The sequence below is a fragment of the Pholcus phalangioides genome, unplaced genomic scaffold (assembly GCF_987345545.1).
Source record: "Pholcus phalangioides strain wild (caught in Gottingen) unplaced genomic scaffold, Ppha-v1.0 ptg000031l_1, whole genome shotgun sequence".
Lineage (NCBI taxonomy): Eukaryota > Metazoa > Arthropoda > Arachnida > Araneae > Pholcidae > Pholcus > Pholcus phalangioides.
Window position 1 is genome coordinate 6,046,690 of NW_028301621.1, and position 26,855 is coordinate 6,073,544.

Genomic DNA, 26,855 nt, shown 5'->3' on the forward strand with positions numbered 1-26,855 from the left:
CATTTTGAGGGGAGGGGGCAGTTGGTTGGTTGATCGGAAGGTGCAACAAACAGAGGGACCTGGGGGTATGGGATAGATACCCTCCTAGAGAATATTTTATTTGCTCTTGTGGATCCCGGTCCCCAATCCGTCAGTGTTGTTAAAATAATGAATCACAAGTCACAATAACATAGTGCTGGTGCAGATGAACTGTAAATTAAAATTGTTTATTTTTTTAAAAGCAGATAAGCCGATGTTGAAGCGTACAAATCAAACAAATTGTCTATATCTTTGTTTCGAGTGTATTTTAGCACCGAATTGTAAAGAGTTTCATTGGATCTTCTTCAACGAATCGAGCAGCAATTGCATCTCCGCTGGAAATGAAACGGTAATATAAGAAATCAATGATACCTCATTCGATATTAATGAAAGGTTAATGATTACTATTGATTACGGAATTTTTGATACAAAATAATCGCCTGGCACACACGACAGGTATTCCTATATAATCAATAGATCGTAAATCCATAAGAATAATATATACATCGCAGTTTATGTGCTTTAAAAAGAAAAGGGGGGATATAATATGCTTACACTGTATATCCCTGGCAAGGGATTCCACCTGCGGTTTGGCGTCTAGAATCTCAACGGATTGGGTGTAGGCGTTGTATCTAACTGCGAACGGACGACGAATCGTTGAAGCGAACTCTCTGAAAAACATTATAAGGTATCGTTAACAAAACAAAACTACGCACTTCAAACACCACGATTAGAATTTCTCCTGAGTTGAGGAATACAAAAGTCTACGATACGGGGAATACACTCTAACAATATACAGGGTACACAGGTCCCTCGAAAAAGTGACTCCAAAAAAATCTTTTCCTCGTTGGTTCGACACTAATGTAATCAAGGATATACGCAAGAAAAATTCAATTAGAACTAAACTTCTATCTAGTAATAGTCAATTGCATCTTAACAATTTTCGTGACCAACGTAGACTCGTTAAATCCTTGATCCGAAGTGCACGGGACGCGTATTATCGCCACATTGAAGATGATATTCATACGGACCCTTCTAAATTTTGGAACTTTATGAAATCTCAACGACGAAAACTTACACCGAGTACCTTCAATTATGAAGGAATGAGTTTTTCGGAGGATGAGGAAATTGCAAACAAATTCGCCGAGTACTTCCAGTCTGTATTCTCTTCTCAGGTTCAAAGTACATCTTGGGAAGACTACAGTAGTGAACATCAAATAGCTAATAGACTTGATATTTTTGACATTGGTGAAATAACTGAAAGTGATGTTATCGGCGCTATACGGCATATGAAATCTGTCAAATCCATAGGCCCGGATGGTATTCCAGCCTACATAATCAAAGCATGTGGAGATATTTTTTCAGAACCTCTCGTAATTCTCTTTAATCTCTCCTTGCGTAAAAATGTTTTCCCATCTTCTTGGAAGCTCGCAAATGTCATTCCGGTTTTAAAAAGCGGTCTAGTATCCGAAGTCAACAACTATAGACCCATTTCTATTTTATCCGCAGTGTCTAAACTCTTCGAGCACATCGTATATTGCAAATCGTACAACCATATCCGTCTAGAATTATCTCCATCTCAACATGGGTTTTTGCCGAATCGCTCTACTGAAACAAATCTTGTTCATCTCACTCACGATCTTGCTAAGTCGATCGACGCCAGCAAGCAAAGAGATGCCATTTACACGGATTTCGCTAAGGCTTTCGACAAAATAAATCACCAGACACTACTTTACAATCTCCGTTCTTTCAATGTGTCCGAGAATTCTATCATGTGGTTCACCAGCTACTTAAATTTGAGAACATCCCAAGTTTTATTTCATAACGTAATTTCAGCAAAGTATGTCAGTGGATCAGGTGTTCCCCAGGGTTCGAATCTTGGACCATTGCTTTTCTTAATATTCGTGAATGACCTTCCTCGGTGCTTCAGTGCATCAAAGTGTCTGATGTATGCTGATGACGTGAAAATTTATCGCGAAGTTGGGAGTCTGGAAGATTGCATGGCTCTACAAAGAGACCTACAGTCTCTCCATGATTGGTGCGGGCTAATTTCTTCCAGCTCAATGTTCCAAAATGCCACGTTATCAGCTATACAAGAAAATTGTCATCGACCGAATTCGACTACACCAATGTTATTATGCTTTTTCGTATGTATTTCTATTGTTCCACTCGTTTTTGTTTTTTTGTAGTATGTTGTATTTGCGTTTTTGTATTTTTCTTCTCTTGTCCATCTCTGTAATTGGGCAATCCTTGCCTGTTGAGACGTGAATAAATAAATTAATAAAACAGGGTTTATGGCATTTTACTGGTGAACGTTGATCCTAGAGCAGCGGTTCTCAACCTTTTTTTTTTACTCGCGGATCCCTTTTGGGCCTATAGTCTCTATGGTGGAGCCCCATGTAGGCCTATTTTTTATTTATTTATCGATGTTACCGATTCATTTTTATTATTTAAAAATATTTATATATTTTTTACAATTTTACTGGGTTTTTTTTTTGGTTCTCGAGTGACCAAGGAGGCCCCTGAGGAGTGCACACGGAGTACCGGTTGCGAACCGCTGTCCGAGAGGCATACTTCGAATTAGAGAAAGTATCCAAATAACGTGTAGTACTCAGATATGTCATTCATGTTGCAAGGAGTTCATAGTTATGAAAATAAAAAAAAATGTTAACTTTTTATACAGGCACCCCGTGTTCATGAATTCCTCCTACAAAGAGGAAAATTGGGGAAACATCATTAAATAGAGGCAAACCATTTTTCCCGCATTTAACGATGTGTTGTTTTTTTTTGCATGTTTCTCCCATTTTTCGAATTTAAATATCTCGGTGAATATTGCACTTAGAAACGGAGTTTTTTTGTTGGCATCAGGAGAGACAGGACAGTAACTTTGTAATCGGGTTCTTGAGCACAGAGTGTCCGTATAGAAAGTTACCTAACATTTTTATTTCAATAACTACGCAACCCCTGGCAACACGAATGACATATCTGAGTATCACATGCTATTTGGATACTTTTTTCTAATTGGAAGTATGCCTGTAGGATCAACAATTCGCCAGTAAAATACCATACGTCCTGTTACCTATGCACCCTGTATATACACAGTGTCTGGTCCCGGTCCGTGGACCAAAAATTATTAGATACTACTTAGCCGTACGTAAGCATACCTCTGGGGGAATTTGCAAAGGTGCGTCCACCATATGCTTATTCGCTTTGAGCGAGGGGTAACAATATTCGTAACTTTTTTTTGCTTTTGTCTTTTTCTCTTTCTCAACCAGTTGCGATCGCAGCATCGCAACCACCGCTATACAAATGTAAGAGGCTCAACTCAAGTCTCGTTGTGCAAAGCCGCTTGAAAGGTCTCTTAATGCAGCTTTGCTTTGATGTAAAGACCGTCCGTGGGTCCTTCCAAGTTTGACGTTCGTCATTTGCGCGTTGCTTGGCTTGTAATGAAATGTTTTGTGATAATCCGTACATATATTGATAAGAAATTTCCGTAAACCACTCATGTCTCGAACATATTCATGTTGTGAGGGTTATGCGTGTTTCGCGTTTTCGTGATGTTGCCATCTGTCTTCTATATATTCAAATGTAAACGTCTGAATTTTCGTAATATGTATTGAAGGTCTGCCTGCTCTCTGCGCAGAGACTTTTGAAATTTAATTCGGGCAGAGGAGGTGTTTCGGTCAACTTATAGAAAATTAACAGAATTTTTATAATTTAACGTGAATAACTCGTAATCAAGGGTAATTCATTGGTATTCAAATTTTTCTGCTTGAGGAGATTCGTTTTTTGTCTTGGTCGTACCAAGCGGTTGTTTAAGAGCCTGAAAGCTTCGTCAAGCAAACATGAACTAAAAACTCATGATCATACCTTTATTTCTGCGTAATTCGATAACGTCATCTAACATCGACGTTATATTTCAAAGTGATGGCATATTTCTATAATTGCTGTGCGGGTCGCATGAAATTCTCTTAAGGGCCGGATTGGCCAGGAGAGACGATGTTGTGTACCCATTCATAGACAGAGGCGTTCGCTGGTTGTGCTTCTATCAAACGGATATCGTGATTAGTTTCACATAATCAACAACTGTATTTTTTCTGTGTTTGTAGTATGCAAATCTGATCAATAAAATCTATTGATGAGGTTTTGTCAATCAGTTGTTGGCGACGAATTCAGACGTGAATCAAATCGAAATATTGCGCCGTGAAAGTCAATGCAAACGTCAGTATGTCAACTTGTATCACAGATCTATAGGCTGCCATCACAGATCTTAATTCAAAGTTGTCAGAATAATGACTGTTTCGTGTTCTAGTGGTGCTACCATGCGTCTTCATTATTAGCTAAAATCCTTTTTCAAGGATGATAATCTCCCTAGAGCTGGACGACTTGTAAAGAACCCATTCGCACTCTGGCCTGGACGAAGGGGTTTGCGATCGGCTAATGATTTTTTTTTCTGATATGAAACCAGTAATTACCTCATTTTTTGCTGCGAGTCTTCGAAGCTCTCTGCCAAGTAATAAATGGGTTGGTACTTTGTGACTGGATAGGATTGCGTACCCGTCGTATGAGGATCGAATGGACGAACTTCAGGTGCGCCGGACAAGCAATACTGCGTGGAAAAGAAAACACAAAAAATAAAGCAAAAACTGCAGAGTCATACCAAGAATTTCTTAGAAAATAGCCACAGTGCAACTTCTCCATAAGGAACACCCGTGGGACCAAAAATTTTGAGCGTTAAGGCCCCGGGACTTAGATTAGGGTCCGTCATGGGAGGTTCCACTGTGCATATATTTAAATATTTTTTTTCTATTGGAAGTAAGAATGTTAGTTTACCTCGAGCTCACCGAAGGACGAGAGCAATCCGGCGCCGTAGGCCCTCATCTCTCCGTTTTGCTGACACAAGCCAAATTCAACGGTGAACCAATAACACTACGAGACGAGATGTGAAGATGGTAAGGTTTCTTTTTAAGACAATAATATTGTTAGTTACACTTGCAAAGGTAGGGATAATTTTTTGCTAGAAATTATGAAGTTGAACTCACCGTCGCAAGCTTCTCGATGTCTTCATCCGGAGCTCCCAGTGATGCCAACCCGATTTCCTGAGAGAATCGAGCGAAACTTGGATCCGCAAACAAGGGAGCGTGACCCATCAATTCGTGACACACGTCACTACGAGATAAGGCAAGGATAAGAACAACGCACCGAGCAACAAAATGCATCGACTGAAATAAAATGTCCACAACAACAGTCACACTCACGGTTCAGGCGTGTATAGAGGCATCGAAGAGTGACGGATGTACTGAGTTGAGTGGAATACTCTGAAAGCTAATCCGGCCAAAAAATCACGAGAGCTCAGCAGGCCAGCTACAGGTCTCAGTGTGAAACCAGTGCAATCTGTAACAGACGAAGCATGTAAATATACAAACAAACCTTTCAATAATGAGAATAATTTAGTTCCTTCAATAGAGGTCTCTCTTATTCAAAAGTAAATGAGTTTTATTGAAAAGGAAATCTTTATTAAAGGACACCCGTCTCTTAAATAGAGATGTCCTTCATTCGGAGTGTACCTTAAACGGAGTTTGGACTGTATACAGTGCCTTACAACGCGAAAGCATTATGATTATACATTTAATGTGTCACTCATTATTAACTTCTTTACGTACAAGCTTTTGGCAACGAATTTGCATGATGTACAAATGAAGTGATGATGATAAATCTCAGAAACTGATATCGACAAAAAGGAGGAAGGGTAGCTGTTACTCTTTTTCCGGTTTTTTGTCCAATAAGTCCCGGCAGAGAAGTGCGATACATTGGAAGTGATAGAAGTCCAAGTCGAAGAACCTCTAGCAGCCGTATTCACCGACAGAGTTTAAACTACAGTCACAGGTGAAAGGATTGGAGATCGACACGGATTGGTTAAACTCAGGATTTCAACCAATCTGTGTCGATCTCTACGTCTTTAACCTGCGATTGTAGTGTAAACTCTGTCGGTGAATACGGCCGTAAGAAATCTCATCTCAAATCAGGAAAAGGGGAAACACAGCTCTAATTAAGATGACCATTCGTTAGAAAAGAGCCAACCTGACATGAACGCCCAACGGAATGCCACAGCGTTGTTATTAGTGAGCGCCGGCCTATGTTTTGAAGCACCTACCTCCACAGCTTTTCCTTGTGTGTGTTTTGTTTTCACGTTACACAAGCAAATAGGAAACACGTTGACTATAATTTTGAGGGAAAAATAACAAGGATTACCTCTTAAAAAGTTGGATACATCCTCCAGCTGCGGAATATTGTCTTCCCTGTAGCCGCAGTTTTCTATCATCAACGGGAAAATGTGATTGTGTTCTTTGCAGGCGTGAGTAGGATAAAGCTGTACAAGTTGCCGGAAAACCCGACCCCTTAAATATAAAACAGAAGCAACGTTTCAAAAAAAAAAAGAAAAAAAGAAGAATTCAGAAGCAAGTAAACAAACAAAACGTTAGGCATATGCGGTGGTATTTTTTGTCTCGGAAAACGTGACGTTAACTCACTTTGGCGTAAACGTTTCGAAACACGTTCCGCGTGAACTAATAAAACAAGAAAACTTTTTTCGTCGTCAAAGTCACGCTTTTCTCTTTTTCATTTTATTTTTACTCTCAAAACCAAAATATGTGATATCGTTCATATCGGGGCAAAGTTCAACTCATAAATGGGATTTTAAAATTGAGGGGGTTTGTGTGGACTGCGTTCAGCCCTGGTCTGAAACTTGGGTGTTTTTTGCGTGATTTCACTATCGAGTTGCGCCGGAATTGTTCACCTTGTATACATAGACATGCGATTCATGAGTGAGTGAATGCATTGTAGCAAACTCTTCCATTCATTAATACATAGTGTTGATTTAAATTACGACTGTATTAAATAATAAAGCACTATACAATTATGTACGAAACATATAAAGCGATTTACCAAGTTGCGATTTCTTCATCCGTGTATTTCATCTTGGGTATCGGCTGCCCACTGTTACGAAAAAAACGAAAATAATCTATCAATACAATATACAATATACACTATATACTCTACACACACCACGAGCCATTGAATTAGCCACAGTATCTTGCTTATAGCAATATGAGTACGCCTCGATAGCAATGAGCCGCCGCACGGTGGGGAACAGAAAAGCTGGTCGAAGTCGATTTTTTCACAATGGGTGAAAAATATATTTCTTTATATCGCTGAATAGACGGTGCATTTTTTGGCAACCTCGGTTTTCTCCTGTCGGTCGGACGTGGAAGCATGTTTTGGCTAGTTTTGTAAGTTTTAAAAATTGGTGTTTAGAAATTGCACGTGTCAGTTCTTCCCTTTTCAGAAACTTTCAAGACAAATCATCCGGGTTTTAATGGTTGAGGAAGCTTGAGCAAATACGTGCGCGAATACGTATATATTGTATTGTATAAATCTAGCATTCTTTTTAATTGATCTACTGAAACGTGATGTAACTTCTAAAATGTTGAACATGACTTTTTCTGAAACACGAAGCATTTTACTCTAACTCTGGCCTGTTTCCGGCCAAATTTCTTTGGTCAACTTGAAGAGGGCATCTTTGAGCTTCTATAAACGCAAAAATTCGTCGCGCAATCGTGCGCCTTTTTAAAACAAAAAATAAATTAGAAGAGACTACGGCTGAGTTCAATATTCGAATTTTAAAACAAATTTTATGCATTTTCTACAGGTAAGCCAAATCATAAAGACAAATACATTTATAACATGGTCTATTATATTTTCGACATTTTCCACTTGCCGTTTTTGAGAAAGGAGCAAGTAAAGAGCATTGTGTGAACTTTATCGAAATAAAAAAAAATGGGGATCAAAAGTAATCCTAGACTGTCAAAGTAAGGGTGTTTTAGGTGAAAAAAAACTAAAAAATGTGCAAGAAATTGTTAGGATTTGATAACATCGAGGCACCTTTATCAGCTTATTGGACAGCTGGATTGGGCGTCGAAAAAAAAAAGGCTTTTATTGTTTCAAGCAAAAGCGCCAAAAAAATGAAAAAGGAGCAAGCAGCTGAGGAATAATACTGAAAATTCAAAAAAATGTCTATAGAGGAATGATGCTACACACGCGCCGAAAGATTGGCGAAGTTCCAAATCGAATTGTCGCCAAAATTTTTTATCGCCGATTACGCAAACACCCTTCCAGCTAGAATCGGTCAAATTTACCAAAAATTTGCCCATTAGGCCGGTTTACACTATAAAAGTTCGACAAAAGTTCTTTTATAAAACTTGAAGAATGCAACCAATAATCGTAAGGGTTACATTCGCACAAGTGTAACCGATAGTCTTATTGGTTGCATTTTTAAGTTTTATAAAATAACTTTTATAGTGCAATCCCGGTTTTACACTTGCTTTCGAAAAGAGCCCACAATAAGTCATATAGGTGATCTAGTTCAGGAGAAATGCAGTCGTTTGTTTGCAATTCATCATTGAAATCTGCGTTCGTCGAAGTAATTTTAGTAGGTTTTGGAGACAATTCGCGGTTCTTCATTTCACCAATCTTCTCTGCGTTGGAAGCTCACCATTAAATACAGATATCCTGCAGATAGAGGTAATGTGACCAAATAAGGTTTTTCTGCAAAAAGAAATCGTCGCCAAAATCTGTAACCGCTAATTCCGAATTTTCGTCGAATATCTACTTCCACAAACGCTGATTTCAGTGATGTATATTGCGAACGAAAGGCTAAATTTCTCCTGAACCAAAACACCGATATGGTTTATTGTAGCCTCTTTCGAAAGCTGGTGCAATGGAAAAGTTTTTAGTACGTTTGACTGATTGCAGCTACAAGGGTGTTTGCGGAATTGGCGATTAAAAATTTTGGCGACAATTCGATTATGAACTTAGCGAATTTCTTAGCGCTTGTAGCACACCATTAGATCCAATTATTTCAACGAAACTAGTGTCACTATATTATTTTTTCCGTTATTTCGAAATACACCGGCGGGAAATAAAATCCCAACACTAAGAAGGAGTTGTGCTAGATAAACTAAATTTGGGAGGCGTGTTTGCACATCTGAAAGATGACGCCCATTCAAATTTCGCACTAGACGAATAAGAGTGGCGCTAGTAGCGCCACTATGATCATGCAACTCAAGTTTGCTTTAAATTGATTACTTGAGGGACAGCTTCGAGCCAGACGGTCTGTAGTGTTTATTCCACTAACTCCAAATCACTGCCATCTGCGACGTCAGGGGTGTCAAATTAGAGCTCATTGGAGGGCGGAGTGGAGATCTGTTGTGTTCTCAGATGAGAACCGTTTCTGTCTTGGTGCCAGGGATGGTCGTACGTTGGTAAGAAGGAGGCCAGGCGAGCGCTTGGAACCAAGCTGTCTGCGGCGTAGACACACTGGACCTACACCAGGAGTTATGGTCTGGGGAGCGATCTCCTATGACTTCAGGGACACTCTCGTCATTATTTCTAGCACCTTGACAACAAATTTGTACGTCAGACAGGTGATTGAACCAGTTGTGCTGCCATTCATGAGCAGCATTCAAGGGGGGGGGGGGGTTTCCAACAGGATAACGCTCGTCCTCATACCGCTGCTGTCACCCAACGTACGTGCTCTACAGAGTGTCGATATGTTGCCTTGGCCCCTGACAGATAACCAGATCTTTCTTTCATCGAGTACGTATGGGACATTATTAGAAGACAAATCCAGCGTCATCCACAACCAGCATTAACAGTTGCTGATTTGACTGACCAAGTGCAACAGGCACGAAACTTCATTCCACAAAATGTCATACGGCCCCTGTATGACACAATGCATGCACAATCGTGGCGAGTACAGGGGTACCACCATTTCACATTTGAAATGAATTTTCTCACGCTGACTGTAATCTCTGTGACCTTGAAACTTTAATCAAATAAATATGTTACCTAGACAATTGCTTTGCCTAAATTTCGTTCCTCTAAACTAATTTCTTCTTGGTGCTGGGATTTTATTTTCCGCCATTATATATGCTTAGTTTGCGTGTGAGTTTCTTAGAAACTTCACGAATTCGGGTTTTTTTTTTAGACTTCACACATTTTTATTTCCAACCATTTTCCGAAAACGGTTCGAGGTAGAACAGTATTGGTTGGGTGTTTCATGCTCCACTTCGTTTGCTAGGATATGTCCCGTTCATCCTGTATATGTTAACATATATTGCTGTGTGTTAATACTTTAAATAATATAGTACAATAAGTTGCAATTTTCGGGAATAAGAGAAATTTAGGTCAATAATAGAATTTATCAGTCAATGGCAGAGTTTAGCATTTAGCAATAGAATATAGGAGATTCATTTGTCTGCTTACAAAAGGTGTACAACTTTCTCATGAAAGAAGTGCAAGAAAAGAGTGAGACAGTAAAAAATTACTGCATTTTCTGACAGAAAATATTCTGTATACACTTTACTTATAATTCGTTTCATTTATGTAAGTACAATGTATGCCCCGTTTCCATAATGATTTTACTTCTGCTACGCAAAAAATGACTTTATGTACATCATTTATTTGCCGCAGAAGCTTAGCAGAAGCCTATACTATTTGATGTATGCACTCGTCGTTTGTTGCTTAATATTCTCACTCAGTAATTAAATATGACTCAATTAGAATAACTTATTTTTTTCCAATTTTTTCATCGTCGGTAGTTTACCATGTTTTACGAAATTCGTCAGTAGCGTGTGATTTCAAAAAATATTTCCTTTTTCCCACTCTGAAATCAGAATTTCCGATAAGTCGAACTAACGATTAATCGATTTTTTTTGCTGCCGCTGCACATTCGAGCTATCGAGGTTTTACTACAGTATATACTTCTTTTTGGTCAACTTACTGTTTGTAGTCGTAGGCGATGTCAGCGAATTCTTTTCTTCTTGCCCTGTACACATCGTCTTTGAAACCCTGCAAAATGAAAAATATGTTAGTGATAATGAAAAATTTCCGGGCCAAGGTCTAGTGAAGCCGTCGCCATTTTTTCGAACCTCATGGACCACTAAACTTACAATTTAATATCCTGTGTGGGCAGTTATTTTTCTTTCAAAAGGTGCAAACTTTGCAGTAAAAAGGTGTAGTGAAAAATTTTCATTTTGTTAATATGAAATTTTTGAATATTCTTCTGGGAAAGAAGCGTTGTTCGTTAGTTTATGCTGTTTCTTCCGAATTTTCCTTCAATTTTTGAAATAAAATATCTCTGCGAATATTGAAGAAAAACGTGGAAGTTTCGTTGTTGGCCTCAAGAGAGACAGGGCAACAACTTTCGAATAGGGCTGGGAATCGAGTGAAATTTTTATCTGGTTAATCAAAAATTTTTAATCGACCGATTAATCGAATTTCAATAGAATATTTTCGTAACTATATAATATTAACTGATGCTATAAAAATGTAATTTATTCATTTCTATCTCTTCGTTCCATTCATTCCTCTTCGCTGGATATAAACAAGTATAGGAATAGACAAGCAATTAATGCTGCCACTTGAAGCAATTTAATACTTGTATGCTGAATATTATTTTGCTAAAGCCTGGAATCTCTTCATTTGGATCTTGTGGGATTTTTTTAAAAATCGATTATTTTAGATTAGTCACTGACATGAGGTCGCACTATCTCGTCTGCATACCTTCGGGCCGTCAAAGTGCCATTCCGAATGATATGCAGGTCCGTACGTCCGCCTATGCTGATTGCACCCCATACCATCGAACCAGCTCGTCTGTATTGTGACCTTTCACGAACGAATGCGGGGTTATTTCGAGCGCCCCTGTCTCTCCATACTAGAACACGTCGGATGTCACACTCCAGACTGAATCGGGACTCGTCTGTAAACAGCGCTTGGCTCCAATCATGTTGCTCCCAATCTCGATGTTCAGCAGCCCATCTTCTTCGGGCCGCACGGTGGCGTGGGGTCAACGGAATGCAGACCATTGGCCTACGTGCATAGAGCCCTCCCTCATGAAGCCGATTACGTACTGTTTGGCTGGACACCCTTCGTCCTGTTGCCAAGAGCAACCGTCTTTGCAGCTGCATAGCATTCTCTGTTCTGTTTCGACGGGCTGTTAACCGTATATACCGATCATAAGTTGCTGTAGTGGCGCGTGGCCGACCTTGTCCTGGTCGACGTCTAACATTTCCTGTTTCTTGGAATGGATTCCACAGCCTTGCAACAACACTTCTGGCGACTCCAACAGCGTCCGCGACACTACGTTGTGTTTGCCCGGATTCCAGTCTGCCTATAACACGCCATGCCATGGATTCCGGTAAATCACGTTGTTGAGACATCCTCAAGTCACCTTGTCTCAAAAAAAAATACTGCGCAATCGAATTTCACAGTTACGGCAGTAAAACAGACGTTTCTGCAACATCCCGATTTCTGCCCTTATCTCCCTTTTCTGGTTTTTGATGTCATGAACTTTGATTTGCATATGAAGTTTTCTTCTTCCGTTTCCTGCTAGGCTTTAAATTATGAATGATTAATTTTATGTTACTTATCGGTATACATCTTTGCGTAATTTTGTTAAAACCATGTGCTCCCCTAATTGTTTTGAGCAGTGTACATCAATAAAAGAATGCTTGAACTTCAGTTTTCATAGGATATTGTAAGGAATAAAAACACAGTCATCATGAAGAAAGCAGTTTCTAAAGAATATTGTTTTTTCGGGAATAGTAACGAGATAACCTAGTGTAATGATTTCTTTTTTTTTTTCAATAAGAAGATTTCAAATCGCCTCTGCTAGCAAACGTCGTTGACCAATGCCACCATCCAACTCGAATGAAGGATTGAAGCTCTGTGGAAAGAACCTATTTAAGTAGCTACTCGATGCTGCATTTGGTAGTCGCCTTAGATAGATCTATTCAACCATTATGTACCAGTGTACGACGTGCGCGGATTTGCACAAAACGTGTTTCTGGGCACGAGCTTCATTATATCGAGAAGCTTAGTAGCTTGCGGCAGTAAAAATATCAGTTAAGAAAGAATTCTTTTTCTGGCAGCCTCAAGTAGCCTGCCGTAGGTGGCTCGAAAACTACAGTACTTACCTCTTTCCGAGTTGTTCGCTCAGCTTTTATTGCAATGCGCGGGTGCCATAAACGGTGGCAAAGAGTAATCTCCAGTTTTATTTACAGCAAACTCATCAAATAGCCTTGGCTTCTCTAGCAAATAAATGATTGGAGCTACTGTACATAAGGTCGTTGTTTTGAGTAGCAGAAGTAACATCATTATCATAAGCATCTTCTTGAAATATTCTAACAAGGAAGGAAGGAAGAGGGTGAACGTACCCTCTTCCTCCTGTTACATCTTGTAGAGGCAGCAGCTTAGAGCCCTTAACTTCCAGCGATCTAGAGTTTTTTTTACGATTATTACTTCAGGTGAAAGGGTGAATTTTATCCGGTTTCAAAACAAACATTATATGGCGTCTCTCACAAAATCTGGAAACTGATATGACTTCATCCCATTTTGCTGGAAACATAGCCATTATGAAAGTGTGACACGTTTGTGTGAATTCGTATAAACTAGACGTCATGAAATACAAACAGCTTTTTAAAATGTTATATGGCGTTTATTCATGATAGTCCTATGATCTAGGAAATAGGTTTTCTGGACTTTATTCCGTGGTGAACGCGGGATGAAAAAAAGTCACTGGTCTCCGCCGAGAATCGAATCTCGGGTATCTTGTGAACCGGGCAACTGTGCTAACATAAATACCAGCGCTTCACACCACAGTGCGTGAATTAAGAAAGACAGGGTCGCGTCTCTAGTGGCATACATGGTAGCGTACTTGCCAGGTTTGTAAGAGGACCGGGGTTCGATTCCCGGCGGAGACCAGATGACGTTTTTCTTTAGTTTAAAACGGCATAATATCCCGAAAAGGTCTATTTCTTTGATGTATAGGGCTGAGAAAAAGTCGTTTCAGCCGTCGTCTTATGGTCGGTTTTTATACAGGCAAAGTCAAGTGCAACGGCAGTTAAGACACCTTGGATAAACACATGTCAAAAAAAGCTCCGGTCCTGGACTGTTCCCGATACAGAATAACGTTAATATCAACCTCTTTCGTATAATCTTTTACGGATATTTTGCATTGCGTAATGTCTCTTTTAGGTTATTTTAATTTCCTTTAAAAATGTTTCTCATTATTTTACTCTTTTAATTTAGTTATATTGTATTTTACTTAGATTTAGCATTATTATTAGTATGCCGCGACCTTTATTAGTGTTGGGGTTGCAACGGAAGGTTTTCCCGGATGAAGCTATTAGTATGTTCACGGACGGCTGAAAAACAGACATCCACGGCCTGTGCATACGTAGTTATGAATGCAGAAGGATCTGTTGAAAAGGCTTGGAGTCGACGGTTGCGTCAAGGGAACAGCATCATCCAGGCGGAGGTTCTGGCCATACTAGCTGCAGTAGAATGGGCGATTAAGCTGAATCAACAGACGACGATATATACTGACAGCGCGTCTAGTATTAATGCGATTCGTGATCAGCGCACTCCACATGAAAATACTCGGCGAATACGCAAGCATTTATACGACCATCCGTCTATCAGTATCAAATGGGTCAAAGGCCATGCAGGAATAGCGGGGAATGAAATTGCGGACAGATTGGCCAAAGATGCTCTTAATCTCCCAAAGGAAGAACAACTCTTGCTACCACGCAGTCACATCAAACAGCCGCTAAAAAGTGACCTGTTACAAAAGGGCAACAGCTATGGGACAAGAATGCACATAAAGATGCCTACAAGATACAGAAACGCGTCCGCTGGAATGGTACCATTTGGTCTAGAGAGAAAGTTATTATGATAACTGAGCACGGCCCATTACCGACGTATCTAGAACGTTTCAAGAAGTCGGACAACGCCATGTGTGCTTGTGGTGAGATTGGATCTTTATGGCATTACCTGACATCTTGCCCATATACAAAAAAATTTCATTTTGGTGCTATTCCCGAAACGGTCGACTGTGTTTCAAAAGAAGAGTTTTGAAGAGCCCTATGAGCTTTGCTCGGGTGCGGTGGATTATATTGCTCCTCGATAACAATTTACACCGCATACATACTAAGAAAACTGGAAGTACGCGTCTGAGCGGTGGGAACGATGATGAGTTCCAACCGGCAAGAGCCCCAGTGATTGATCTTAAGAGGAAATATGATCTTCGACCACGTCGGCGTCAACAAAAGTAACCGATAAATGGAAAACAGAAGCAAGTTCACCTGCAATGAGATGAATCAAGTCATTGATGGCAAGGACCTCAAGTAAACATTTAGCAGTGAACTTTTAGCAGGAATTACCCAACACAGAGTCATACACGCCTAGCGTGAGATGTTTTCATCCCCTACTGCATAATGTAATGATATGTTCATATGGCGCAAATTATTTCATCACTTATACCGAAGACTCACCGGATGATCAGCCTCCAACTCGGACCCGTATGTCAAAATATGGTTTGTAAATCGGTCCAAATCTTTCAGCTTCCTCGGAAACCACGGCACCGTATCTGTTTGAATAATAAAGAGAAAATGAGGATCTATTAGTATTGACAGTAAGAACTGAGAATTCATAATTTTGCATTCGGCGTTGAATGAAATATATTCAACTTTATACAAGTTGAGTTTATGTGAAGGTCTAACGATCCGAAGTTGAATTCATCGTGTACCTGTTGCTGAAGCAATCTGGGAAAAAACGCGATCTTTCAATACCAGTGTCAAAATGAAAAACGCACGTTCTAAAGAGCCATGATCCAGAAGAAATTTGGATTATTTATTTTACATTATTTGTAAATGGTAGATTGGCACATTTACATCACAAAGAGGGAAAACTGACAAAGAGATTTGATCTCCAAACCTTTCGCGGATAACTGCGGTGGCATCTTCACGAGACTCTTCTGGTCATAGCTTTCTTTCGACAGGCAGTGTATTACATCTCTATCCCCAGGTAGACAAAAGCGGTAAACGTCGTAAGTACGAAAAACATCAAACACCGTTTTTCACGGATTTTCTTTTCCTTTATCGAATGTGCAATGCTTTGTAAGCATGAAAAGCGCCTGGTAGTCCTTTAAGTAGTTCAAAAGAGCGTGTAAAGAGGTCGCTAGTGTGGACGTATAGTTATGCGCAGAAACAGCTTTTTTGCGATTCACCACTTTCAGTCTTCAATTATTATTACTACTTAACCATACATGCACCTCGTACACGTTCCTCTGCGGGATTTCTAACGAATTGGTAAATATCGGAATGTGTAATCTAGTGTGTGGTCTCACAATGTATTTATGTTGTCAGAGTTTAGCTTATTTCGTGTTCATGCTGGCGCTTTCATTTTGCTTTTAATGAAGAATAGTAAGTGCTTCAATTTTCATGTTATGTAAGTATCATATTGTTGGTCTGCCTGCTTTCATATACGAAATTACTATTGTTCGAAGACATTGTAAACTTTACCAGTAGAAGTCATTTTCCGCCTCAGTTGAAGATGTAAAAAAGGCTTGAAGACTGTATTGTCGTTAAGGACGAAGAGGTGGTGCAACCCTTGTCCTCTTGAGAAAGGAATAGCCCTAAACCACGAACTGAAGCATTTTCTTTATTTTCCAGTTAATTGTTATGAATGTCAAGAATAAATTGAAAATATTTGTCTGCGATCAAATTGTTTTCTACGTTGCGGCATCGCCGTTTGGAATTGATGAAATGAAAGTTTAGAAAGGAAGCCGTAAATATAGCCTATACTCTACCAGTTGAAATGGAAATAGAAACAGAGTTTCTCTCTCTATATCTTCTCCGATTCCATTCGCTATTTGAATTCATGAAGGTCTGTTTCGACAGGAATCGTCGAAAACAAATCTTTATTCGGAGCAGGAAAAACCTTTTCGGGAGAGGTTTCACTCAAAACAAAAGGAACTTTTCAGTTGTTAAAACTCGACGTCCAAGAAGTAACGATCGCAGAACAAGTCGCTTTTGATCTGTCGGTGATACCGCCCCCCCCCACCCCCGAAAGTTAAACATGAAGTAAGGTAGGTGGGCAGGAGGAATAAGGGAACGAACAGGGTCATATATAATGACGATTCGTGTAATCTCGGGAAAATGCAATACAAGAAGGGTGATTCATTTTCCCGGACCTTTCAGGAACATCTGTTTGTCGATTGTCTTACCGAGATTATCTTTGCGATCTCTTGAGATAATGGTCATGTACTGCGATATTTGTCTGAGTTCTTCCATCGCCGCTGTGACATCGCCATTTCGAGCGTCGCAGTCGACGATGAATTCGTAACCTTTGTCCAGCCTCTTGGACGACCTCGACTCGATGTGGAATAAGTTGACCTTGTTGTCCTATAAGGGGAAAGGAGAAAAAAAATATTACTTTACTTATAAGATTTAATAAGTGTTGATGGAATCAAACGCTTATTCGCCATCGTCACCTTGAAGGCCTTCAAAGCCTCGGCCAGAGCCCCGACTTCCTCTTTGAGGGAGAAAATGATGCTCATGGTGTGGAGCTCTTCGCTTTCTGTCCTTTTGCGACAATCTTTCTCGTTCGAAACGTCATTTGCCTATGTATGGAGGAAAAAAATGTTTAATTACGCACAACTATCACAATACAAAGAAAAATGACTTGGTTAATAGAAAGGTGTTCATCCACTGAAAATCATTCGTAAGGACGATTCATCGAGGTTTATAAGTTTTAGAGGCAGAATTAAAACAAAAGGACAGAAGACTGCAGAATGCACTTATATTTGTCAAAAGTCATCATCGGCATTCCGACTTCGCATTCAGTCAGCCTACAACTTCTATGTAGAGATGCCCTATCCAATTGTTAATACAGGATATTTCCGAAAGATTGGTTATATATGTGGAGATGACGATTTTGGGAAGAAATTTCATCTCTGAGACTCCACAGGGACTCGAACTCCGGTCTCTCGTTTAGCGAACGAGTGCTGCTCGACCAATAAGTTATGGAAACAGATAGAACATTTCTTCCTTGCAGCGCGTGTGTGTGTATATGTATGTATGTATGCATAAAATAATTTGAATGGCTCTGAATATGGATGGCGGCAGCAATTAACTAATAGCTCACGAATGACATAGGTCACACCAGATGGAAACATTTATGTAGGTCTACAACCTCCAGAGAATAATGGGCAGAAAAACAGTCCTTGTCCAGTCCAATGTTTCTAACATAATATTACGTTCTATGGAAGGAAAACAAGAGGCACCGTTCTTTCTTTCGCTTGCCAAGTGTGTGCGTGGATTTGAACTAAGAAAAAGTAACCTCGAGAATTTTTTGTGTGAGTAGATAAAAACATGTTTCTTCACTCGAAAATTTCTTCCCCTTTTTTCCTATGTTTGTTTTCGCTTGAGGGCATGCATATTTCGTAGAAAGAGGATTTGAAACTGACTAGAGTACGTAAAATCAAATTAGAAATAATGTCAAGTGCAATAGTGTATATGAAAAATATGGGGCAGAGCCCCCCTCAAACCAAATACAGTTCACGCTGCTTATTAGAATCGTAAATAATCGTAGTATTTAGGCGTAAATTTTAAGATTTAAGAGATCGGTGTTGCTGTGCATTAACTTTGGTTTGACCAGATGGCATTAGGTGCGAATGATTTTGTTTCAGATGAACGCAACCCAGTGTTAGAAAAGCAGAGGAAAACTAGAATTTCATTTTCTCTCCTCACCCTTTACATAATATGTTTCGCTCAGGCATTGTGGACTGCGTTGTATGTGTATAGCTGACCGCTGTCCCAAGAGGTCATTAATTGACGTCATGGCTCACACACGGCAGGTTAGGAGCAGACAGGGCTTTGGGACCCATGTTGTTTTGATTTTTTTTTTGTACCATAAATGCACTGCAAGCAACCATGGCTACTTATTAACCATACATATTTAGTATTCCATTAAATTCACCAGATTGGCCCTCAGGGGCATTTGACAGATGCGACCACGCAGCGCCCCACGCTTGAAGGAGTCCAGAATACGTGGTAATATTTAAAAAAAAGTTAGTTTTTTTATATAAAAAATAGAACAAGATAGCGATGTTTAAACTATAGAAATATTGAATATTCCAAATAATACAACAAATAAACGAGAATTATTCGCAACTCGGAGGAGCCCCATACATCATTTTCTCTACGGGCTCCACGTCTGGTAATGGTGGCCCTGAAATTGGCCTAATCCTGAAGATCTAATAACATTTTATTTATTTTATTTTTTTTGGGCTTGAATTAATATAACTGATAATAATGCAGTTATCATAAACTATAATTAAAACAACAGACGAATTAAGTGCACCCAATTTTTCAGCTAGATTTTGGATCCTTAATATCTTCATTTTTAGTTATTTTTCTTCCTTCCAAAAACTATTGATGCTTTTTTAGTGCCTATTTTAAGCATTTTAAGTGCTTTTCGACCACTTTTAGTGCCTAAACTTCCGGGCTTAGCTAGTTATAACTTTTGCGAAGGACGGAACAGAACAATATCATAACGTGGGAAAAAATTCGTTTATAGTTATCGGGCCATTTTTTTCCCGTCTAAATATTTTTCTGCGCACTCATTGAAGCTAAGGTTTAACCAAAAAATTAAATTTTTTCCCCCTGTGAGTTATCGTTAACAAGCTGCAAGAATGTAGGAGGCTAGAAGGTATTCTCTCTCCTTTCCTCTTTGTCGACATATATTTTCTTAGTAATGACGTAATCAGACCGTCGTATTCGCTGAGCCAGAGTTTACGCCTACGATAATTAAGCATTATATATTTTGCAAGCAGTTTATTTGCAATATGCCCATTATTTTTTTCTCAAAAGTTCTTTTCGACAAGATATTATGCTTCTTGTTATTATACTATTATTTCTCTTCTTTTTTTAAATTTTTCACACGTTTCATTCGACGTCGCTGATTTATGCAGAGTGTTAGAATCTAAAAAACGCGCAGTTTAAGTAAAATGAATTAAATTCAGGGGTGCGTCGGAAGTGTTTTAGACTCGTGGATGCTGGTGCTCGGTTTGAGCTTTATGCGAAAAAATTAAGATTTTTGAATAAAGTATGGTTTGCTCGGACCTCTATAATACGAAGGGTGCTCGAGCACCTATGTCTTCGAGATGCACCAGTTTTATTTACCAAGTTATTAAAATTCCCTACATTAGAGACTGGAGGTCTATGGTGGCTTCTTTTCCCAGGCAAAGAAAAGTATGTCCCGTTTAAGAGAAAACGAGGTTTGTGTTTAAAAACAGAAAACAAATGATAACTAATAATTGATCCTCGGCTGAATATTGTTACCCACTCCAATGATGAATATCCACTCATAGCAGTCCCCCAATCTCTATATATCACGTTTTCTATTGTTGTTGAATCGCTAAAACATGTTTGTGCGAGTTATCCAGTACGTGAAAGCATAAAAAAATAATCGAAATAGAATAATCTGTTTTTCCCAGTTTTCTTCAAACTGCTTTTTCCACTTTGCTGAATTTCTGCATGTAGAGAAGAAAAAATTGAAAAAAGGAGCGAGGAAAAGGAAAAACGTTGGAGGGATAAGAAAGAACTTCGTTGGTTCGCTGCAGTGACGCAATCCGCAAGATGCATAAAACCACCAAAAATCTTGTCATTTTGCTGCTTTCCATAAAATTTCAAATGCTCAATAATATGAAACCTGTTGGAGTAGATTTATTGAGATTTACTTCAACAAGGAATATCCGATGAGAACAGAACACTGTAATACAGTCTGACTGCTGTTGTGTTCGTTAGAAAAGTTACCAAAGAGGCATTCACAAAGCCATCCAAGTTATAGAAGGCAAATATCCGCATTAGGCAAGCTGTATAAAACCGCCATTACTAAGCACCTTCCGTAAGCTATCAAAAGTCTATGGTAACTTCTTCCCAGACAAAAAAAAAAATGGATTTTAACTCTTATATAACGTATTTATCACACCATCAGATATACCGTTATCATCCAAAAATCCCCCAAACGGGTTCCACTGACCCTTGTAAGTTGTGAATAACAACTTACAACTTGTTACTTACTTGTCATTTTTTGTTCTGTCTTAATTCTAGCTTGCGCAAGTCCTCGAAATCTAGATCTCACGCACGTCAAGAAAGGTTGTTGGCGGAAAAGAACCGTTCAAAATTTGCGTTCAAGTATCGAAGATTTGCAATAGCTGAAGTAATGGCTATTAAAGCCGTTCTCACTGCAGTGCGGTAGGGGCTTTTCCCAATGTTTTTGTAAGGAGTCGGAATAACACAACACCACCCAGATATTGTGTCGCCCACACTCCAAAGGCTCACGGATTAGAGCGTTTGAAACGCGAAGGCATCTGTAATCTTAGATTCTTAGCAAGATAATTCAAAAATGAAGAGATAAAATCGAAAACTAACCTCCTCTCCAGATATCCGTTCCGGCATCCTTCAGAAAAAAAGAGAGCAAAATATTCGTTTCGCTGAACCGCGGTTTATGCTCGACGTGTAAATGATATTTTTTGTCGCTTTATTAATATATACCTATATTCTCGACGAGAGGAAGAGCAATTATCCTCTTTATTTATTCTCGAGTCCACGTCGAATGCACTTAATTTATGCTCGGAGGGAAAATAAACGAAATTCAGCGAATGCGTCACCAAAAAAAAAAAAGAAAAAAAAGAAAAGAGAGAAGAGACCGAAATATAGAAAGAAAATAGCCGAATACTTATTGAGAGGAATAATTCGAACGAGGGCATCCGGCTCAAAGATTGGATCCGACTGCGCACTAATCCACGTGATTTTCCGTTTCGAAATATATATAAATCAGCAACCAAGGTGAATTAAGATCAATGGACAAACACAGATTCGGATGGAATGGCGGAAAAAAATGTGTTTGAAGATGTAATTGAATTAGGTTACACTTGAGTATAACAATTCGACATGAATTCATAGTGAAAAACGAAAAATATATGAAATATGAATACAGTGATACTTCGGTTAACGAAGAGAATTCGTTCCAGAATCACATTCGTTAGCTGAAAAACAAGTTTCTGTGGAAAATCGTTCAATTCGTTCCAGGTACAAAGATAAACTCCTTAAAACACCAAGGAGCTCTGCAAAAAGACAAAAACTTATCGGAAGCTAAAATGAACGGCTTCAAAATTGGATCAATCAGAATCTGCAGGAATATGAGAGAAGATTTTTTTATTTTACACTATTTATCGAACCAACACCTACTTTAGTCTACTAAAGCTGATGTTGTCAACCTAGTCGATGTAGGTGTCCCATATCTACATGCAGATGGAAAAGTTAAGCTCCTAGAATGTCCGAACTGTTCAGTTTGATTTGATGCTGTGAAAAAACGCGTCTTGCGCTGAAAAAACGCGTGCTTTGAAAACATCAGCGTCTTTTTTTTTCTATTGTTTAATGCGTTTTGTAGTTTCGTATTTCAGCTGAATCTTTCATTTTACATGGAATGATTGGAAAACTTTCAGAAAAGGAAGCGGAGGTACACCAGGAAAAGATTTCGAGGTGCGCAGGAGTAAATCGGGCTGGAGTGATAGCAATTATGATGATGATTGGCGCGAAAATTCACTTCGCAACGCGGCTATTTTAAGTGAGCGCGTGCATTCATATCAAGTGAAATTTTCGTTAATGGAACCCGTATTCATTAGCGGAGAGAGAAAAATCACGAAAATAATCTTCATTAGCCGAAAAATTCGTAAGCCGAAGTATCGCTGTATGTTTTTTGGGATTCAACAAGACTTCAACAAGCCTTATCAAGACTAGTAAATAAAAAAAATAGCTGGCTATGGTTGCCGTTTTCGTGGCTTCGCCCTCAACGCCGTAAAGACATCTAATAGGGGTCGACCTGCGAACTTCACTCTGCATTTGTTTTGAAGGAAATACTTTTTTCTGTCAGGTGCTCTTGCAAACCGGGCAAGCGTGCTATCCGTATGCACCACAGGAGACACGACCATTCCTTCCTTATTTACGCAGTGTTGTGTGACGCACCGACATAGAGGGTCACCAGCCTCCCTTAACCAACAGGCCGACAACGGTACAATTATTAAATCATTACACTTCATTCATAGTTAGAAAATTTGATGGCAGATGGCAGCACTACGCACAACAAGCAGGACACGGAAACAAACTTCACGTTATGTACACAACACCTACACGCACATTCCAATACGCACTAATTCGTTAGAAGTTCCGTAGAGGAATATGAACGAGGTGTATGCGTAGTTTAGTAGTGGTGGCCTCCCTTTAAACGGCACAGTAGAAATCACTAAACCCCTTCAAAATGTCATATCATTTATGAGGAATATCCAGCAGATGCAGACTAAGGGGGTATTGAGTGTTCTTCTTAAAGTTTACGAAAAGTCTTTGCTTGTCTATACCAAAATAACAGGATTTCAAGGAGGCGAGATATCTCGTCAATGCCGCTCAAAGAGTAAACTTCAGCAGGTACATATAATTTGTTTTAAGACGACAACACAGTGAACTTTACTGAGTATTAATGACATGACTTTGAAACCGTCATTTAAAAATGTCAGTCCAATAGCGGGTTAAGGATGCGTTGGTTTTGTTTTAGGAAAACAGCGTAACGGCCGTAAAAGGTTATTATCGACAGCGTAATAAACATATGATTAAACATATCTTCTGGACAGTTTATTTCTCTTGCGTCGTTTATCGTCGATGTCGCAAGTGACTTACAAATGTATCATCTACATATATGGCGATGAAGTGACGATTTTGTACGTAGACGATACGCAAGTCATTAATTATTCGTGGGTCAGATGTTTATTGTCGCATGGACAACATAAAACACAAACCTCGTTACGACACTATAAATATTTCCCTCTCAGAATTTTCCACACGGAACCATAAAATTAATATTGAGTTGTTTCCTCACTTTCCAACTTTTCGAAAATTTCTCGTACCATAAGCATGGTTGGTACATAACTTAACGCGCGTCTTATTATTGGATGCATTTCGTCTCTTTGAATTGGTTACAGTTTAAGCAACTCCTGTCAACATTTTTTACTATTTATCAAAATTAGGAACTATTATTTTTTTCCGTGAAATCTTTCATTTCTTTGAGACAATTATGAGCCATATCCAACATTGCGAAAGCCTCCAAATTGAAATTGCTATTAATGTAGTACGGAATGTCTGTAAATTTTAGTTGCTCGAAATGCGTCCATTTGTTTGCAAATCTGCAACTGTCGTTCTCAAACTGTTTTATCCTACTATTTACTATTATTATTTGCCCCTGTTTCAAAGTAGAATGTTTTTCATTTCCTCCCCCCCCCCTCCCCACTTAAGCTAACCATAGGATTTTATATAATACTATCGCGCTCGCCTCCTGTGGAGAGATATCAGAGAATTTATTATGTTTCAATCATTCTATTCTCACAAACAAAACTGATGTACCTAATTGCTTCTTAACAACACGACGAAGACTAGAAAGCAGGGCTTGATAAATCTCCAAAAATTTACATGCCCGGTCGGGCACGCAACTTAAAATAATACGTGTCCGAATCAATATTTTACATGGCCGAATAGTTACTTTAAAAAATTTTAAAAACAAATTGATTTATTTGCATAAATAATATCGAAATTAACAATTTTTTCAAATCAAAGTTTTTAAAGAAGTACGTAAATTCGAAAAGAATTTGGTCTAGAATTAAAAATCTAAAATTAGTCGCACTGTTGGCGACGGAAGAAGTCATCATCAAATTACAATTCACTTCTCTTATATATGGAATCATAACCGATTTACGGCACGGCGCAGGACTAGGATAAGGTGGCCAGATCACGCAATTGCGAAACCGGGACAAATCCTGATAAGAACCGGGTCACACTCAAGTTAACTGATAAAAACCGGGAATTCCTTTTTTTTTTTGCAGAAGGCATACTAGTATTGAATTAATCAGGCAATAGATAAAATTACCTATTGGCACTAAAAGCCTGGCCCTTATACAGTTTAGTTCAGTGTTATTTAACCATTTTGTTACTTAAAATCGCTGAAATTCAGTGAAATTTTTCGCAAACTGGCATAAATGGGAGTAATATGTATAATATAGTAATACATATAGTATGTGAAAAGGAGAAAAAAAATTGAAGGAAAATTTGCAAACCTTCTCACATATTATATTCCATATTTTTATGGTTCACTATCATAAACACGAGAAACCGCACTAAGCTAGCCCCCCCCCCTCCCCCGCTTTCACCTATGGAATAAAATCAAAACTATCTGTTATAATTCTCAAAATGAAATGATTGTTGGTGTAAACCTATGTGCAAAATGCAAATGAACAACATGTGGTATGGAACTGCAATTTTTCATTTTGCATTCCAATGTAAATTTTGTTAATCTAATTTACTGCTAACTATGTTTTGTGATGTTCAGAAAAGGCAATTTAGCGGTAAACAGAAAAATATATTAACCGGTATTTTGGTGCATAAAATTTACAATCACAAACTTTAGAACCGTTTCGAACACTTTATATGCTGTATAATAGGATCATATGACGTATAATGTTTTTGGAAAAATATATCTTTACTTTTCTATGCAAACTAAGAAGTCTTCCATGTATTCCATTTTTAGCCAAGTTCCTGTACATGAGAATTATCATCAGCTGAACGCGAAAAAAACACAATTGTGACACACGTTAGGGCCAAGCATATGCATACACAACACGTTCCGGCATGTACCGATTCGTTAGAAATTCTGCAGAGAAAAGCGTACGGGCTGTACGTACAGTTAATGAGAAGAGGAGAGCCCTTGAGCGCAAGGCGTTGCTAATTATTAGGCCTAGCATCATGGCTACCAAACAGAACATTTCTGTAAAATTTCCCGCTTATGTGCAGGAACACGTGCATCATCGTCGATACAGAAAACAAAAAGGTTGAATTTTTTTAATACTGTCGCGTCAGGCATGTGGTCGAAAAAATACATGCCCGCTCAAAACTTTTACATGTCCAACCATGTTGGGCAATAGATTTGTCCAGCCCTGCTAGAAAGGCTAGCAATGTGCCAAAAGTGCAAAAGTAGAGAAACAGTGGAAATGAAAAAAAAAAGAAAAATAAAAGAAACCATGTATGGAGTTGGTAGGAAACCTAGATTGTCATGTACGAAATTCTAAGAACGGCTGTTTTGACAATGGTGAAAACAGCTGACCATCAAAGCATTAATTATTGCCAAATTTGTGACGTCTGTGTATAAAAAATCGTTAATGGTTAGCTGGTAATGCCATTTCTCAGCAATAAATATGGGAAATTTCATGCCAAACTCCTCGTTTCTTAATATTTAAGATTCATTCTATACTGGGAGCAAACTATTGACGTATTTCAGAGGTATTACTGTACAGCGTATTTTTATTCAGTCTAGTCTAAGACTTCTTAACATTTTGTGCTTCACGGACCCTTTGTACCAATGAGAGGAAGACTAAGGACCCCTTTATAGAATAACATTCAACATATAATCATGTTGGAACAATAAGTTGATTGTCCTCTCATACACGCACGCGGATTTCCTTCGCTCAGAGACTCCCTGTGCTCAGGGAGTAACTGCGTCTCACACGGACTTCCAAGCTCACTCCATCTCTTCAAGGACCACTCTTAATCCTTTGACTCTTAATGCTTTCTAGTCAATTTCCTCGGCGATGCGTTTTTTCCTTCCTGATTACCAATATCGTAAATTATCAGTTACAGATTAAATTTCGTCTACAACAAAGCTTGACTCATGAATCATGAATTATACTCACTTTTTTGCAGACCAGACTCTGTAAATCGACAGCGTCCTGCATTGTTTTCTTTTGAATATAATAATTATTAAAATTATTATTTAAAAAATGGCAAAGAAGGCTTTGTTCATTCGGCTGCTACAGAATCTGACTCAATAATGGCGAC

The 26,855-nt window shown here is 38.8% G+C and overlaps 1 protein-coding gene across 2 annotated transcripts; it reads right to left on the bottom strand.

Annotated features, from left to right (window-relative positions):
• Window positions 1–187: 187 nt before the first annotated feature.
• Window positions 188–26,855, bottom strand: Hn (phenylalanine hydroxylase). Of its 2 annotated transcripts, none has more exons than XM_089252878.1 (13): window positions 26,711–26,855; window positions 17,411–17,539; window positions 17,144–17,321; window positions 15,411–15,505; window positions 10,859–10,926; window positions 6,964–7,014; window positions 6,271–6,416; window positions 5,277–5,412; window positions 5,061–5,187; window positions 4,852–4,947; window positions 4,494–4,627; window positions 574–689; window positions 188–353 (listed from the first exon to the last, which is right to left on the bottom strand). In XM_089252878.1, the coding sequence occupies exons 1-13, from the start codon at window positions 26,750–26,752 to the stop codon at window positions 310–312; spliced, it is 1,362 nt and encodes a 453-aa protein (XP_089109004.1). In that variant the 5' UTR covers window positions 26,753–26,855; the 3' UTR covers window positions 188–309. The 2 variants fall into 2 exon arrangements, with proteins under 2 accessions (XP_089109004.1, XP_089109005.1); XM_089252879.1 differs by lacking the exon at window positions 26,711–26,855 and adding an exon at window positions 21,354–21,531.

Excerpts from the sequence above, each read along its gene's own strand:
- Hn (XM_089252878.1), bottom strand. The coding sequence starts at position 26,752 with ATGCAGGACGCTGTCGATTTACAGAGTCTGGTCTGCAAAAAA. Across the intron at positions 6,417-6,963 it reads GATGAAGAAATCGCAACTTG|GGGTCGGGTTTTCCGGCAAC; the intron begins GTAAATCGCTTT and ends TTTATATTTAAG. Across the intron at positions 5,188-5,276 it reads CCTCTATACACGCCTGAACC|TGACGTGTGTCACGAATTGA; the intron begins GTGAGTGTGACT and ends CTTATCTCGTAG.